General features: G+C 39.0%; 1 protein-coding gene across 4 annotated transcripts in view; it reads left to right on the top strand.

Moving 5' to 3' along the window:
- Window positions 1-17,877, top strand: part of tgfbrap1 (transforming growth factor, beta receptor associated protein 1) — a 60,250-nt gene that overhangs the window by 19,002 nt on the left and 23,371 nt on the right. For all 4 annotated transcript variants that reach the window (XM_043691747.1, XM_043691750.1, XM_043691748.1 and 1 more), the window contains exons 3-5: window positions 10,820-11,014; window positions 15,747-15,901; window positions 16,986-17,068. In XM_043691747.1, coding sequence (XP_043547682.1) covers window positions 10,820-11,014; window positions 15,747-15,901; window positions 16,986-17,068 — 433 coding nt within the window. The remainder of the gene's footprint in view (window positions 1-10,819; window positions 11,015-15,746; window positions 15,902-16,985; window positions 17,069-17,877) is intronic.

The following is a 17,877-nucleotide window of genomic DNA, read 5'->3' as shown; positions in this document are numbered from 1 at the left end:
GGAGGCAGCGATCATAATATGGTAGAGTTCAGCCTGCAGTTTGAAAGAGAGAAGGCAAAATCGGATGTAATGGCGTTACAGTTAAATAAAGGTAATTACAGGGGCATGAGAGAGGAACTGATGACTGGGAAGTCAGAAGATTGAGAAGACTACAAAAACAGAGGATAACAAAGAGAGAAATAAGGAAGGAGAGGATCAAATATGAAGGTAAGCTGGCCAGTAATTCTAGAAATGATAGTTTCTTTCAATACATAAGAAATAAATGGGAGGCAAAAATAGAGATTGGGAATACTCCAAATTGATGCAGGAAGGCTAGTAATGGGAGATAAGGAAATAGTTGAAGAACTTTGTGTCAGTCTTCACAGTGGAAGTGTTGGGAGTAATATCCTAACCATTAAGGAGAGTCAAGGAGCAGAGTTGAGTATGGTAGCCATTACAGAAGAGAAAGTTCTTGAAAAGCTAAAAGGTCGAAAAATTGATAAATGTCCTGGCCCCGATGGGCTACATCCTAGAGTTCTGAGGGAGGTGGCTGAAGAAGTAGCGGAGGCGCTTACTGTGATCTTTCAAAAATCACTGAACTCTGGGAAAGTCCCAGATGATGGGAAAATTGCTGTTGTCACCCCCTTGTTCAAGAAAGGATCAAGACAAAAGATGGAAAATTATAAGCCGATTAGCCTAACCTTGGTTGTAGGTAAAATTCTAGAATCGATCGTTAAGGATGAGATTTCTTGGAAGTGCAGGGTTGTGTTAGAACAAGTCAGCATGGATTTAGTAAGGGGAGGTTGTGCCTGGCAAACCTGTTAGAATTCTTTGAAGAGGCAACAAGTAGGTTAGACCAGGGAAACCCAGTGGACGGTATCTACCTAGACTTCCAAAAGGCCTTTGATAAGGTGCCTCACTGGAGGCTACTGAGTAAGCTGAGGGCCTATGGTGTTCGTGGTGAGTTACTGGCATGGATTGAGGATTGGCTGTTTGACAGCAGGATGAGAGTTGGGATGAAAGGTTCTGTTTTGGAATGGCAGCTAGTGACAAGTGGTGACCCGCAAGGTTCAGTGTTGGGGCTGCAGCTGTTCACTTTATATATTAATGATCTGGATGAAAGGATTGGGGGCATTCTGGTGAAGTTAGCTGATGATATGGAGTTAGGCGGACAGGCAGGTAGTGCTGAGGAGGCGGGGAGGCTACAGAAAGATTTAGACAGTTTAGGGAGTGGCTGATGAAGTTTAATGTGAGAAAATGCGAGGTCTTGCACTTTGGAAAAAAGAACACAGGCAAGGACTTTTTTTTTAAATGTTGAGAAAATTCATAAAGTCAGTCTCAAGGGATCTGGAGTGCTAGTCCAGGATTCTCTAAAGGTTGACTTGCAGGTTTAGTCTGTGGATAAGAAAGCAAATATAATGTCATTTTGGCTCGAAGGTTAGAATGTAAAAGCAGTGATGTGCTACTGAGACTTTATAAAGCTCTGGTTAGGCCCCATTTAGCATGCTGTGTCCAGTTTTGGGCCCCACAACTCTGGATGGACATACTGGCACTGGAGCGTGTCCAGTGGAGATTCACACAGATGATCCCTAGAATGGTAGGCCTAACATATGATGAATGGCTGAAGATCCTGGGATTGTATTCATTAAAGCTTGAGGGGTTGAGGGGAGATCTAATAGAAACTTACAAGATGGCTTAGAAAGAGTGGATGCTGGGAAATTGTTTCCATCAGGTGGGGGTACTAGGACCTGTGGGCACAGCCTTAGAATTAGAGGGGGTCAATTTAGAAAGGAAATGAGACATTTCTTCAGCCAGAGTGTGCTGGGCCTGTGGAAATCATTGCCAGTGAGTGCAGTGGAGGCTGGGACATTAAATGTCTTCAAGGCAGAGATTAGTGGAAGCTATGAAAACAGGATGATTTACATTTTGTCAACATTTTCCCTTGTTATCTGGGATGCCGTGCTGAAGGGAAGGATTTGAAGTCACTTGCCTCATTTGGTGAATGAAAGTAGAAGCAGGACGATGTCATTTGGCTTTGCTGTACCATTCAGTAGGATCATGGTTGTTCATTGAACTCTGATCCCTTACCCTCTCTCTCCCATGCTCTGTTCTCTTTATCCCCAAGAATATATCAAACTCATTTTTGAAAACATGTTTTCTGCCTCAACTACTTTTTGTAGCAGAGAATTCCACAGGCTGACTACTCCCTGGGTGAAATAATTTATCTTCATCTCTGTCCTAAATGGTCTGTCTCTTATCCTTAAATTGCAACCCCTGGTTCTGGATTCCCTCAGTCTTTGGGAACATCCTATGTCTAATACCCTGTCTAGTCTTGTTAGAATTTTCTAGGTTTCTACGAGATCCTCCCTTATTATTTTAATGGTCCTCTTTTATGTTACTTCAGAAAGAGGGAAGGTTTGAAGGAATATGGGCCAAGTGCAGGCGGGTGAGACTGGTTTAGTTTGGGCACATGGTCAATATGGATTGGTTGGACCGAAGGGTCTGTTTCCATGTTGAATGACTCTATGACTCTAACTCCTATTATGTTTTCACATGGGAAGAGATGGTGATATATTGGTAATCCCAGTGGATTAGTAATCCTGTAATCCAGTCTAATGTTTGGGGATGGAGGTTTAATCTCCCCACTTCAGCTAGACGAATTTAAATTCAATTAATAAATCCTAGAATTGAAATCTGTAATGGCAACCATGACACTATCATTATTTGTTGTAAAAGCTCATCTGGTTCACTGTTGTCCTTTTAAGGAAGGAATTCTTCCCTCTTTACCTGCAGTAGCCTTCATGTAACACCACACCCACAGCAATGCCCTATGAAAATGCCTGGCAGATCAACTAGGAACCTAGTCTTTGTTGACCTATCTATCCCATCGGCATGTACCTAGTTTGTATAGTGAGGTACTGAAAATTGACACCATGCCAAGCTAAACTCTGCAGATGAGTTAACGTTTTAAAAGCCCCAAGCAAAGCTATTATTTTCAGGTTATGGGAAATAGGTGGAGAAAAAGGGGGCCAAAATAGTTAATTTTTAAGTAGTTTTGTGCAGAAGATGGTGAATCAGAATGTACTAGGGTCTTTATTGGGGGAGTTTGGAAGGGTAGGAAGGGATAGAGAGTTTGGAAAAGATACTTAAGGAAGGTGCATTAATTTTTAGAATCAGTGAGATAGGCTGCAGTTTTTTCTTTTATTTCTGTGCACATTTCCAGTTTGTCACCTTATGCTGTAATTGTACTGATAAATGTGCAACGCATTTGAGAGTCAGGAACTTGTATTTAATGACAAAAGAAATGGTAACCCTTGGGTAATAGCAGAATTTCTCGGAGAGGTTGATAATTGCTCAGACAAAATAAATGTTTCCACTGATCATGCATTATTGAGCAATTGTTTGTGTCCCCAAATATGACCAGATATACTTGGCCTTTCAATCCTAGAATACAAAAGTGCATCAGTAACACACAACAGTCAGTGTAAGCATATATTTGGTGATAAGTCTATGAAGCAGTCTGAAACAGTTAAAGATATGAGGAAGGATTCAAGCACTTTTAATGTAGGTGATAGTGACTTTAACTTGCAATATGAGGACACAAATGTGAGTTATTTCCACTGTAGCTAAAAGCTATCTGAGTTGCAGGAGAAGGTTGTGAGCCTGCCTCATTTTGAGCCCTCAATACATTTTGGAGATGTATTTGGTGGAGATGAATTCTCCACCAAAACTATGCTATCATACCTCCTTGACGTTAATGGTTGCACTGTCCATATTTCAGGTCAGGCAAAAATACTGTGTTTTTGGCAAGAGGTTTCTCCCCTTACCTTTACTTTCAGGTGGGAGGGTAAACTATGAGGAGGATGCAGAAATGCTACACTGTGATTTGGACCGGTTAACTGAATGGGCACATGTATGGCAGATGAAATATAATATGGATAAATTGATAGCACAAACAGGAAAGCAGATTGTAATTTGAATGTCAATAGATTGGGAAAAGGGGAGCCACGATGAGACCTGTTGCTAGAAGTAAACGTGCAGGTGCAGCACACGGTGAAGTCAAATGGTATGTTGGCTTTCATTCTTGGGAGGACTGCAGAATACCTTGTCGCAATTGTACAGAGCCTTGGCAAGATCACACCTGGAGCATTGTGTGCACTTTTGGCTTGTACCTGAGGAAGAATGTTTTGAATATGGAGAAAATTTTAGCAATTTTTGGTGGATTGATTACTGGGATGGTAGTATGAAGAGAGATGAGGTCATTTATGACTACATTGGCTGGAGTTTAGAAGAATGAGGGAGGATTTCGTAGAAACCTATAAAATTATAACCGGACTAGACAGGGTAGCAGACATAGGAATGATGTTCCCAGTGACTGGGGAGTCTAGCACCAGGGGCTGCAGTTTAAGGATACCAATAGGCCATTTAAGACCGATGAGGATAAATTACTTTACTTAGTCCTCTACCATAAGAAGTGGTTGAGGCCAAAAATATTGAATGTTTAAAAAGATGAGTTGAGGGTCTTGAGAGTGAAGAGATCAGAGTATGGGCAGAAAGTGGAAACAGGGAACTGAGTTGAATGAACAGCCATGATCCTGTTAAATGATAGAGCAGAGTCAAATGGTGTACAGCTTCTATTTTCAATGTTTGAGTGTGATCGCAAACCACTCCTCCCATGCTGGTCACTTGTTTTCTTCCTACCCTCTTCCCAAATATTGTTGAGTTTTTCTGCTTTTGGATTCTGCTCATCCAGAACTGAGTTTGTGAAAAACACAGGTGTGTGGATAGGAATAATGTGATCAAGGATAGTCAGCATGGTTTTGTGAAGGGCAAGTCGTGCCTCACAAACCTTATTGAATTCTTTGAAAAGGTGACGAAGGAGGTTGATGAGGGGAAAGCGGTAGATGTGGTATATATGGATTTTAGTAAGGCGTTTGATAAGGTTCCCCATGGTAGGCTACTGCAGAAAATACGGAGATATGGCATTGAGGGTGAGTTGGAGGTTTGGATTAGGAATTGGCTGGATGGAAGAAGACAGAGGGTAGTAGTTGATGGCAAAGTGTCTTCATGGAGTGCCGTCACTAGCGGTGTTCCGCAAGGATCTGTTTTAGGACCATTGCTGTTTGTCATTTTTATAAATGACCTGGAAGAGGGGTTAGAAGGTTGGGTGAGCAAGTTTGCGGATGACTCCAATTCGCACACCAGCAGACAATTAAGAGATAAACTTGTTTAAAATTTTAATTTGCCAGTTGATAACGGTTTCAATGATAAATAGTAGGCCATCATGAAATCCTTTGATGATGGGTTGTATTACAGGCACAAGAACTGTACACCATGTTTGAACTTAAAGTCACCAGTCAATGCGAACAAATTCTGCAGACCTATGGAGACTAACACTCATTCCCGAAGACTCACATTCTCATCTCTGACCTTTTAACCAGTTAACATCTGGGGAAATAACTAGACAAAGTCAAACCAAAAAGACCAGACCAGTCCAGCAACTTCCAAAGAAGTACTTCCTCCAAGCCCAAAATGTGTACAAGATGATTAGGGGGTTAGATAGGGTCGACAGTATGAACCTTTTCCCGCGTATTGAGTCGGGTATTACAAGGGGGCATAGCTTTAAATTAAGGGGGGGTAGATATAGGACTGATGTTAGGGGTAGGTTCTTCACTCAGCGAGTCGTTAGTTCATGGAATGCCCTGCCAGTAACAGTGGTGGACTCTCCCTCTTTATGGGCATTTAAGAGGGCATTGGATAGGTATATGGAGGATAGTGGGTTAGTGTAGTTTAGGTGGGCTTGGATCGGCGCAACATCGAGGGCCCAAGGGCCTGTACTGCGCTGTATTCTTCTATGTTCTATGTTCTATGTTCTATTTGCGTAAATCTTACAGAAAACATTCTAAGGTTGTATTTTTGCTTGCAGAATGAGATAGCATTTTCAGTTTTATATGTGTGTTTTTGTGCTTTGTCAAGTACTGCTATATTATTTGTAAATTTTCTACTGACATGTTTAGCAGTTCCTGTTTGTGTATTGATGAAATAAAAAGGCTGGTCACGAGTGAAAGCCATAAAAACAAGATGACTTACATTTTGTCAGCATTTTTCCTCGTGTTATCTCAGATGCCATGCAGAAGGGAAGGATTTGAAGTCATTTCCCTCATTCAGTAAATGAAATATAGCAGTATGTGTAAACATGGAACATTGAATGCCATTGGCATTAAAGTTCTGTAAAGTTTCAATGACAAGAACTGAATAGCACTAAATGTCAGTCATCATAACCTTTAAATACAAATCTCACTTCCTTTTATAAATGCATTACTTTGATTAAAAAATTATAGTATTTCCATCACAATTAATTTATTGACAACGTTCCTGGTAACACAAATCCATTAGTTTTCACATTTTGAAAGAAGACTTTTTACAGTGCCACCTAATACCAAGAGTTCATTACTAGGACGGTATAGCAAATTATGCAATAGTCTGTTAAAGAAAAAACATTGCCTGAACTAAATTAAGGAGTTGATTTTTTTTTTGCTGTTTTGAGTTGTTTTACTCCTGGATATATTTCTCTGTGCCATATGCAAGTGTCTATAGAAAGAGGAGGGAACCTGTGAATGTCAGGCTGGAACATTTGTGCAGGAGATAGGGGTTTAGACATTTGGGACTTCACAGGATCCATCTCCCCTAGGACAAGTCCTATTGTATAGATGGTTTGCACCTGAACAGAATTGGAACTGAACTTCTGGTGGGCATTTTACTAGTTATTTTGAGGAAGGTTTAAGATTTTTGAGAAGATTTGTAGCTCAGGCTCAGGTTCAGATTGTAAGCTTGGTCGCTGAGCTGGCAGGTTAATAAGGAATAGTATGCTAATAGGTGGGGTCAGAGGAAAGGGCAAAGTCATAAAATCTAAACTGAGGTTCCTGCGCAGGTATCATGATCTAATAAGATTGTCTGAGTTATAGACACAGATAGCCAAGTGGAAATGTGATCTTATGGTTGTAAGCGAGCTGGCTCAAAGAAGGGTAAATGTTAAATAATTCCTGGTCATAGTTTGTTCAGGAGAGCTAAGGAGCAAAAAAAAATGAGGAAAGGTAGCAGTGTAGGCTAAAGAGAGCATTGTAGTTCTGGCGAAGCAGGATGTCAAAGGGTTTAAGGACAGAATTGATTTGGCTAGAGCTAGAGAACAAAAAGGTGCAATTACATTGTTAGCTATACACTAGAAAGAGCAAACTATTGGGAAAGATTTACAGGATCAAACTTGCAGAGACATTAGAGGTGCAAGCACAATAGTCATAATGGGGAATGTTTATTATCCAAATATGAAGTGAAAAAGTGGTAGCAGAGGGGTGCAAATATATAGTGTATTCATGAGAATTTCCTTCAGCAATATGTTGCCAGTGCAATGAGAAATGAAACGCTGCAAGACCTGGTTCTTGGGAAGAAAGTGGACTAAGCATATCAAGCGTAAGTGGGACAACATTCCAGGGATAGTGCTCACTACATCTTAAGGTTTAGAGTGACTATGGAAGAAAACAATAAACAATTCAGAGTAATAATTAATTGAGGGAAAGCCAATTTCACTGGGGTAAGAATTGATCTCTTGAATAAATTGGGAGTTAAAGATTGGAAAAGTGGTTGCCAAACAGTGGGCAACCTTCAACGAAGATGTGCTTCAGCACAGTCAAGGTATATTTCCTTGAAAGGGAAAAGTAGTGCAAACAAATTTAAAACTCCCTGAATGACACATTATAATTTTTAAAAAAAGTTCTGTCAGTTGTTAGGTTGGAAATAGAATTGTGAACTAGGCTATTAAGACAATGTTCAGAAAGTGGGAGGAAAAAGCAAATAAAAGAAGTGAAAAGGGAGTATGAAAAGAGACTGGCCACTAACATAAAGGGGAATTGCAAAGACTTCTATAGGCATATAAACAATGAATGATAAAAAGAGTAGGTTCAATTAGGGACCAACAAAGGGGTTTATACAAAGGGTTCCTCCAGGCTTCATAGACACCCAGCAAACCTGATGTTTAGTCCACACAATCAGCATTAACACACCAAGGCTTGTGTACTCACTAAGAAAATTAGAAGGCATGTCCGTTTACATACGGATGCAAAGGACATGGATGAAATATTAAACAATACTTTTCATCTTTTCACCAAGGAAGATGGTGCAATCTAGGCCATGGTAAGAGGAGGAAATTCAGTAACACAAAGCACTTAAAGTTAACCAAGCTATTGAATTGACTATCTGTACTTAAAGCTGAAAGGCACCAGGAGTGGGTGAGATACATCCAAGTATACTGAGGGAAGTGCAAGTGGAAATTTCAGGGGCAGTGGCAATAATTTTGATGCTATTGGGCCATTGAATTGTTCAAAAAAAAGGTGTAAGGATAAACTAGCAATTGCAGACCAGTCAGTTCAACTTCAGTTATGGGGAAATGTCCAGAAACAGCCATTTCGGACAAAGTTAATAAGTTGTCAAATACAAGTTAATTAAGGAGAACCAAATAGATCCCTTAAAAGGGAATTATGTTTAACCAACTTGAGTATTTTTTAAATGAGGTAACAGATGATTGATCAATGCAATGATGTATGTATAGACTTTCAAAAGGAGTTTGGTATCGTGCTGCAAAACAGATTTGAGTAAAGTTGATATTCCAGGAATAAAAGGCACTGAAGTAACATGGTTACAAAATTGGCCAAGTGATGAGAAACCGGGTACTAATTAATGGATGTCTTGTTGGTTGCAAAAGGTTTTGGTGGAATTCTCCTGCGGTCAGCATTGGAACTCTTTTCTAGGCTTTAATTTATAGATTCATAATTTCAAAATTTAATATTAAATCTAAAAGAATTGTAAACTCTGCAGTGGATGATAGTATCTGTGAAGAGAAAGTGATTGATTCAAATGCTGTGACCCTTTGTCACATTCCGAAGAAAATATAAACCCTCAAGCCAGCCTTGAATCATTACCACTTTATTCATATTTAGTCATTAGGTAGTACAGAACCTAAGTATTGCTTTAAAAAAAAGACATTTTGTTACGCTTTTAGCCTTGTACTCACCAGGACAATTCATAGTCATACCAATTCAAGGGAAAGCTCACACTTATATTGCATGAGAGGTGAATGTTGATTGATTAGTAAGTAGACCGGGAGAGGTAGTAACATTGAAAGTGCACTCCTTACTGCTAGTTGACAGTTCGCTGCGAGACTTTTAAACCAGGCATGTTGACACTGGTCAGGGGTTGTCCTGAGAAATGAACCAGCAAATAGCTGTTAACTATTTTGTTGAGTTGAAACAGATGCACTGCTTTTACATGTACTTAGTGCAAAGGACAAGACTCTTTAAATTAATACCTCGAATATCTGAACGACACAGGAATATTTTGTTCGGATAATTGAATGTTCGAGCAACACAGTTTACCCAAGATCATCTTCGGATAATCGAGGTTGCCCTGTGTAGGCTCCAGAGCATGCAAGTGACTCCAGCTGACAAAGTTGACTTAGTTGTCATTATAATTCTTCACACATTCTGCATTATACAATTGCAGAATCACATGTTATATTGGACACTTGAGCATTTTTTCACGTGTAGCCCTGTTGGATATGGTCAGGACCTTGCTTGTTACAATCAGCCAAAGGAATGTGCTGTTTAACATGGTTCTCCAGTCTTTGGTATATGGCCTACAAACCTGGCATCTCACACCAGCATTGAAATTTATATATCTCACAACTCATTTGTTTGATAGGCAGAACATCTTTTTGGATTGAAGTTGATATCCAGTAAATGGTAAGCACCACGCATAGGTTAAATGTTTTTGGAAATTTGCAGTACCAATTTTTCTAACCAATCTGTTCAGAGATGTTATTAGAAACCTCTGGAGCAGATGGGACTTGAATTCAGGCTTGTCTGGTCCAGAGGTATGGACACTATTGCACCACAAGAGGGCCCTCCACAACTGCGTAGTAGCAGCATGAAATAGCTAGCTTCACCTGTTGCTCAAACTTTCAGCTGCTTTGCAACAAGCAAGGTCTTACCATACACAGACAGAAAAGACATGCACTGCATCTGTTTGAGCTCAACAAAATAGGTGACTGGCGCTCACTGGTTCTTGTCCTTAAGGCAATGTTCTGACCAATCATAGTCAGCTACATGGTTTAAAATTTAATTAAAGCCTGGCAGTTAACTGTCAAGCAGCTTTACTGTTGCATTGTCTATGGCATCATCATTACCAGAGTCCACTTACTTACCAACTTTGTCTTGTACAATATAAATATTGGGTTTTTCCTCTTTGAATTTGTATCCTGCAAGTTGTTCTGAGTGCAAGATGAAAAGCTTTAACAAAATGTCACTTATCAGCTATGCTTATTTGTGCAGAAATCATCTGAGCTTGCGGTTTGTAAGGCGCTACCAATCTTTACTCAAGACTGATAATTCAATGTTTTTTTTCATGGTTCCTGCTTTAAAAATGTTAGTTGTAGGTCTACGAAGCAATTTTGAATTGAGCTGACTTTGCAGACAGATGCATCGCTTTGTTTTGTCAAATGGACACTAACTGCATATCAAGTGGTCTTGCATATTTTGCTGATCAAGTTGATAGCTTTCATTTCAAGAGTGAAGGAAAAGCCTCTATTACAATCTGCTTGTCAGGAGTGTTGGGACTGGGAAGGGATTGAAACATTGCCTGTAATTAAATGTATGAATTAACACTTTTATTCTCAGTAGTGTAGGTGCTATAATTATTAACAAATGCTTACCATTCAGGCAGCAAATTTGCTGCAAGGCACTAGGGACATGGTAATTGCAACTCATTAATTTTTTAAAAATTTCTTTTGCAGGAATGTTTGTAACAGCTGCAGGAATCTCCCAGCGTGCACCTGTTCACTGGTCAGAGAATGTGATTGGAGCAGCTGTATGTTTTCCTTATGTGGTAGCTTTGGATGAAGAATTTGTTACAGTACACAGCATGCTTGACCAACAACAGAAGCAGACCATTCCATTTAGAGATGGCCATATACTACAAGACTTTGAAGGTAATTCAGATGAATTGCATTTCAGCTTGCTTGGGACCAGTTACCTCCGTGTTACTAAATCACTCTGCCTTGGCTTGAACAATGGTTTTGGCAAACTTGAACGTTAATGGGAAAGGGGAGACTTTGTGCTCCATTATTAAGCTATGTCTAAACACTCAAGTCAGTGGTTATGTAGCCCTCCTGGCAACATTTTAAACTTCCTTTGCAAAGTTATTTGCTTGTTGTTCTTGGATATCATTGTCACCCATTTCAGAATAGTACTGGGGTTCTGTAACATTAATTTTTCTCCATTATGAATATAAAGTATTATTTCTGATGGCATAGAGGAACAATGATATGACAATAAAACCTATATTCAGCTTAAGGTGAAGTGATATAAAACAAATGATGCCAAGCCACGTGAGATATTAGGCAATCTGAAAGTAGTACGTATTAAGAATGATCTTTATGGAAGAAAGCAAGGTACAGAGGTATTAAGAGCCTATAGGAAAGGCTTTCCAGAGTTTTGCAGTCAAGGCAACTGAAGATGGAGCTGGTGCATCAATTTAAAATTGGGGATGCAGTCAAGGCCAGACTTGGAGTGCAGCTTTCTTTTAGAACCATGGGACTCGAGCGGTTTTGAGATAGTGAGGTCATGGGAGCAATTGAAAATAAAGATGTGAATTTTAAGATTAGGACACTTGCCTGACTGAGGTCCAGTGAAAGTCAGCAAGTGCAGGGGTAGTAGGAGAAGGACTTGTAACAAGTTGTCAGGAGTTGCAGAGTTTTGGTGATCTCAATTTGACAATTGGCATGTGGGAGACCAGCTGAGAATGCATTGGGTTAGTTAAATCTAGAACGTGCAAAGACATGAATGAGCTAACACTAGGGTGATGTCAGGTGGAATTACGTTCGAAATGAGGTCTTAATGTTGGCATAAGTATGATATTGGAAACTCTGCTATAATTTCAATGTGCTGCTAGGGCTATGAGCAGACTGGCCTAATCTCATGATGTTGCCACATGGAGTGAGAGAGTTGGTAGTTACGGAATCAGATCTGAAGTGTGTTCTGAAAAGAATAGCTTCAGTCTTTCTAATACTTAATTGGAGGAAATTTCTACTTATCCAGAACTAGATATCATAAAAGCAGCCTGAAAATTTAGGAGCAGTGGAGGAGAGAGTTATTGTTATAGAGCTGGGTATTATCAGTATATGTTTGAAAATTAATTACTGAGTGACGACAATGTGGAAGCAGGAAGAAAAGCCATCTCAAAGATTTCTCTGGCTATGATTTAGATAGGTAAGAATGGACCCATATGACAGCAATCTCACAGCTGGATAACAGTGTACAGGCATTGGAGGAGAGTGGCTTGCTCAACCACGTCAAAGACACCTCTTAGATTGAGAAGGGATAGAAAGTTTACTTCTGTCACAGTCACATTGGGTACCATTTGTTACTTTGATAAAAGCTGTTAGGTGTCACGGCTGGGATGAAAAACTGTTTTGAGTGATTTAAAACAGTTCTGGAAAGATGGAACTGGATTTGGAAGGTCAACTTCTAGTTTGGAGAGGAAAGGGATGTTGGAGGTGGAATGGCATTATGCAAGTTCATTTGAGGCAAGAGTTGGTTTTACACAGGAGACAAATAATTCAGGTTTAAAGAGACAGCACCTGAAGAGAGGGAACTGTTTACAATGTCAGCTCAAGTGGGGGCCAGGAAAAGCAGTTAGTTGATCAGTTGAACATGGTTGAGAGAAGTGAATCTCATGGACATGAGATCAGCAAGGACATGAGGGAAGTAGGAGAGTCACGAGGAAGAGAGGGATGTAGCAGAGGCAGCTGATCAGACTGTCATTATCTTTTTTTAAAAAGAAAGTCCGTGAGCTATTTGTACTTGTTATAGGGGACAGGGCAGAGAGTTATAAGCAAACTGTTTGAAGTAAAGAAACTCTAATTCAGGATGATGCTTGAATAGTAAGCGATTTTAACAAATGAGAGCAACACCTGATAATGCTTTAAATGATCCATACAGATTTGGTGCGAGTGATTTTCTAATCAGCCTATTCACAGGTGTTATTGCACATCTCTGGAGCTGTTGGGTCTTCAATTCAGGTCTACTGACTCTGCAGTTGGAATACTACCATTGCAGCATCTGTTGGACACTTAAGTTTTATCCACCATATCCATTAGACTTGGGAACTGAGATTAGGACTGAAAGCACAAGTGTCCTGGCTCTGTGAACATCAAAATTGATGGTAAAAATGCAGTTTAGAAAAACACTAGCTGCAGCATGTAGTATGTACATTAAGACAATGTATTTAATATTTTGAAAGTGTAATTGTAAGCGGTTGTACAATTGTTTAGATTTTTCTGGGGATGGATACAGAAAGAATTAGAAGTGATGTAGGCAGTGAGTGATGCAAGGAAGTAACCAGAGACAGCCTTCGTCTTAGCTATGGTTGATGCAGTGTGATTAGCAAAACTGAGATGGCAAGGTCAAGAGGATTATGATGAATATGGTTTGTGGTGTTCACATGGAGGGAGGATAAGAAGGCAGTGAATTCACCATTGCACAGCTTTTGGAAACTCCATTCCTGAATTCTTCTTGCCCTGTTGCTTTTGAAAGTCTCAAATTCTATGTAGCATTAATTTGTCTCTTTCACAACTGTAAGATAATTTCCACTTGAGGGAAGATGTTAATTCAATTAATAAACTTGACTGAGTAATATTTGTCCAAATTGACTGACTTTCCAGCAATAAACTAAAACAATATCTTACAACGATCAGACCAATTGGAAGGGCTAGTATAATAAATTGTTTTAATATGGCTAAATAAATTATAGATGAAGCAATCTTTTGGTCCATTTTAGCTTATTTAATTATCTCATGAATTAATTACTTTTTAATCAGAAACAAAAAGAGATTGCTAGAAAAGCTCAGCAGGTCTGGCAGTATCTGTGAAGAGAAATCACATTTAACATTTTGGATCTGATGACCCTTCCTCAGAACAAATTGTTTGATTTACAGCATCCACAGTTCTTTCAGTTTTTACTTACCTTTTTTAATGCTTTGTCGAGCAATTATTTAAATATGAATCATCTTCTGCAGAAGTCTTCCCTGACGTGATTCTTCAAGGTTTCCTTTGCTCCCAAATCTATTTTATTCTCTCATGCTTTACTTTGTGATCAAACTGGGTTTATATTTTTTTCTCTTCATTGAATATTAGAATATGATTAGTAGTAGAAAATCAATTGGTACAAGTCAATCTCTGTCACTGAGAAATCGAAATCCTTCATGATCAGGAAGTTGCTATTCCTGCTCCCTCCTTTCTGCCCTCCTATCCCTCTCCCTCTCACCCCCATCTTCTAGTTTCCCTTGAAGAAGTAGTAGTGAGCCACTTTCTTGAACTGTTGCAAGCTATATGTTCCAAGATTTTGATGCAACCACTATGAAGGAAAACTGATATGTTTTCAAGTCAAGATGGTTTGAGATTTGGAGCTGGTGATATTCCCACACACTATGGGTCTAGGTTGTGGAGGATACAAGCAAGTTGCTACATTGCACCTTGTATGTGGTACACATGCACCCACAGTGCACTTCTGATAACAAGTTAAATGTCTATGCCAGTGGGTAGGGTGCCAATCATTAATTCATTCTTGGGATGTAGACACTGGCCAGGCCAACTTTATTGGCCATCCCTGGTTACCCAGGAGATGATAGGAGCTATCGTTTGGGATGGTGTTCCAGGATTTTGACCCAGCAATGCAGAAGGAATGAGAATATATTTCCAAGTCAGGATGGCGTGTGGCCTGGAGGGGAACTTGCAAGTACTGGTGTTCCTATGTATCTTCTCCCTTGACCTTTTTACGTGTTTGTGGCTTTGGAAGGTGGGGTCTAAGGAGCCTATGGAATCTCTCCATAAATCATAGGACAACTTCTTGGGACTGTCAAAGAACCACTGTGTCCAATTCTGCCATCAAAAGCATGAATTAGGATATGACCTTCTGGGGCTCTTGTTAGAATAGAACTTGTTGTTCCATTGTATAATTTCCATGTAATTCCTGAGTGTTTCTCTAGCTTCTTCGATCCATATTTCTTTCCTTCCCAGTGCCATGAAGCCAGTCAAGACTGGGTGGATTTCTGTGTTACTGGTAGGCAAAGGTTCAATCTGCTGTGAAAATCTTTTCCTTTGAAAAGTTGAGTATGAGTAACTGTAGCAAAATGAAACTACTTAGTTGCAAGATTTCACCATAGCAGGTATGTTACTACAGTAGTTCAATGCGTATATTTATTTTATTCATTTTCTTAATTTTTTTTGGGCTTAAGATACCAATGTTTTTATCCTGATAAATTATTTATTGCTGAGCAAAATCTGTTTTCAGCGTATGATCTCTGAAGATAATGATTTTAAATAAAAGTTCACGTTACCACAACTAAATTGAAGGATGCTGGAAATCAGAAAAACAAATATTGGAAAAAGCCAGCTGGTCAGGCAATTGGTGAGGGAACCAATTGATATTTCAGAAATTCATTTCTTGACTCTTTCTGTTGCCATGGATGCTGTCTGAACTGCTCAGTACGTTCTGTTTTAGCTCAAAGCTTTAGATTGACCTTTAAATTTCCAGATTTTTTTCGTAATTAAATAAAATGGATCAAACATTAGTGTTGTTTAGACATTTGTGTTGCTTTGTGCTTTTGGCAGTGTATATTAGCTGAATCATAAATTTTGAATCATTAATTATTTTATTATCAGGGAAATTGATTTTAGCCACAAGTAAAGAAGTGTATTTCTTGGTGCCCTTGCCCTTGGAAAGGCAAATTCAAGATCTTCTGACCAGCCAGAGAGTAGAAGAAGCACTGCTCCTAACAAGAGGAGCTCGACGAAACATTCCAAAAGAGAAGTTCCAGGTTAGTAGGATTTAATGGAATAATGGCTAGATATATTTTGTCAAGTGTAAATGCCAATATTTGAATAAGCACCTGAGATATTCCTTGTTTATTATCAGAGATATATTTTGTTTCTTGTTTCCCCTACTCCTCCTCCATCCACATTCACTACTACCCACTTCACTTGTTAAAAATGAGCAGCACCTTCTCCTTGATATTCATTTATTACTGAGATTGTGAACCAGATCTGTCTATTGTCCTTCATTAATTATCATTGTTGCAGTTCAAAATAGCTTTTAGACTTGCTACAGGAAGGCTGTGGTGTAGAGTAAATGTGATGTATTCTATGTTCTCTTCAAATATGATTATATTTGACTGATCTCTTATGAACTTTGAACACTCCTTTGTGATCTCGTCTTGAGCTGTTGACAGTTACTTAATAATGTATTGGGAGTGAACTATAAAAGTGCACTACACGTGAACATTTCTACAAGAAAACTGCATCACAAATTGAACTTGCTCGTACTGAGAGTATTCTTTTTCCATTAAGTATTTTAAGCAAAGTTTGCTCAATGAATGCAACCAAAATCTAATTGGTACTCACTCGAGATTCATCATCTTGGGCAAGTATCAATGCAAACTGGTAGTGTGTAGTCCAGGCTCATTCATACAGGAGGTCTGCCAAAATTGAAGCCAAATCTTTTTGCTTGTAAAGTAATTTTCTGGAATTACCCCATCTTCTCTTATAACTTTCTTTAGCACATTGACTTGGAGACAGTGGGATCAGCTGTCTTCAATAAGTCTCCTAACTGCTCTCAACACTCCAGTTTATCTAACTTTAGCTATTTTTTCTTAATTAATCTAAAAATGCTAATCTTTGATAATATGTATGTGTGAATAATTATCAAATGTAGAGTGTAACCAATGCCAAAAGTTAAATTTCCAGATGACACAAGGTTGGGAGGGAGGGAAGAAACTCTTCTACTTTCTTTTCGAACTATAGAAAGCCCCAGTGAATAATCTATGTTGAGCGGCTTTAACTCACCATGGCTATTTAATGTTGTTTATAAATACTTCATTAACCATATTTGTTTATTATATGTAGGGTATGTACAGAAGAATTCTGCAGCAAGCAGGATTTATTCAGTTTGGCCAGCTTCAGTTTTTGGAAGCTAAAGAACTCTTCAGGTATAAACATCCATAGAACTCTATGGAATCAATTAAAGAATACCTAATTTTGCTTTAAAGCTGAATTGTTTGCACACAACTCTAATTTCCTGTAATAATTGGCAATAAGGCCACTGTTACATGTTTGTATAACACTTTGAATGTTGGTTTGATAAAAGACTTTTTTTAAGCCACAAGGCCAGGTGTAATTTTTGGGAAATTAGTCAGCTATTCTTCTCTCCCCCCCCCCCCCATTAAATTTACCAAAGATATCACATTTAAAATGTTGTGTTTTGTTTGACTATTAATAAATTCTACATCTATATTTTACTTAGAAAATGTTTAAGGGAGGAGTGTCCAAGTATATCTGGGAAGCAGGAATCAATCTGTTTACATACAAACACCAATTTGCTTTTTATGGTATATACCTTGCATGATTTTGTATAATTATGATAGCTCACTCAAGTTTTATCTGGGCAGCAAATCTGTTGATTTGGTGTTGTGTAGAGGTGTGTAATGAACTTTTGCAGAAGCTGTCACAAAGTTTCAGAATTCTGTTTGTTCTGCCTCTTGTCTAAAGATTCAACTTGATCTTGCCCATTTGGCATTTCCAACAAATATTAAGTTAACTATGCCACTTAACTGCCATAGATCATAAGTAGGCTCCCTGGCTGCAATAATTTGTGCCTTTGAAAGAGGTGAAAGTGAGGTCTGCAGATGCTGGAGATCAGAGATGGAAATGTGTTGCTGGAAAAGCGCAGCAGGTCAGGCAGCATCTAGGGAACAGTAGAATCGACGTTTCGGGCCTTAGCCCTTCTTCAGGAATGAGG

Source organism: Chiloscyllium plagiosum, chromosome 6, assembly GCF_004010195.1.
Source record: "Chiloscyllium plagiosum isolate BGI_BamShark_2017 chromosome 6, ASM401019v2, whole genome shotgun sequence".
Taxonomy (NCBI): domain Eukaryota; kingdom Metazoa; phylum Chordata; class Chondrichthyes; order Orectolobiformes; family Hemiscylliidae; genus Chiloscyllium; species Chiloscyllium plagiosum.
This window is presented reverse-complemented; position numbering and strand designations above follow the sequence as displayed.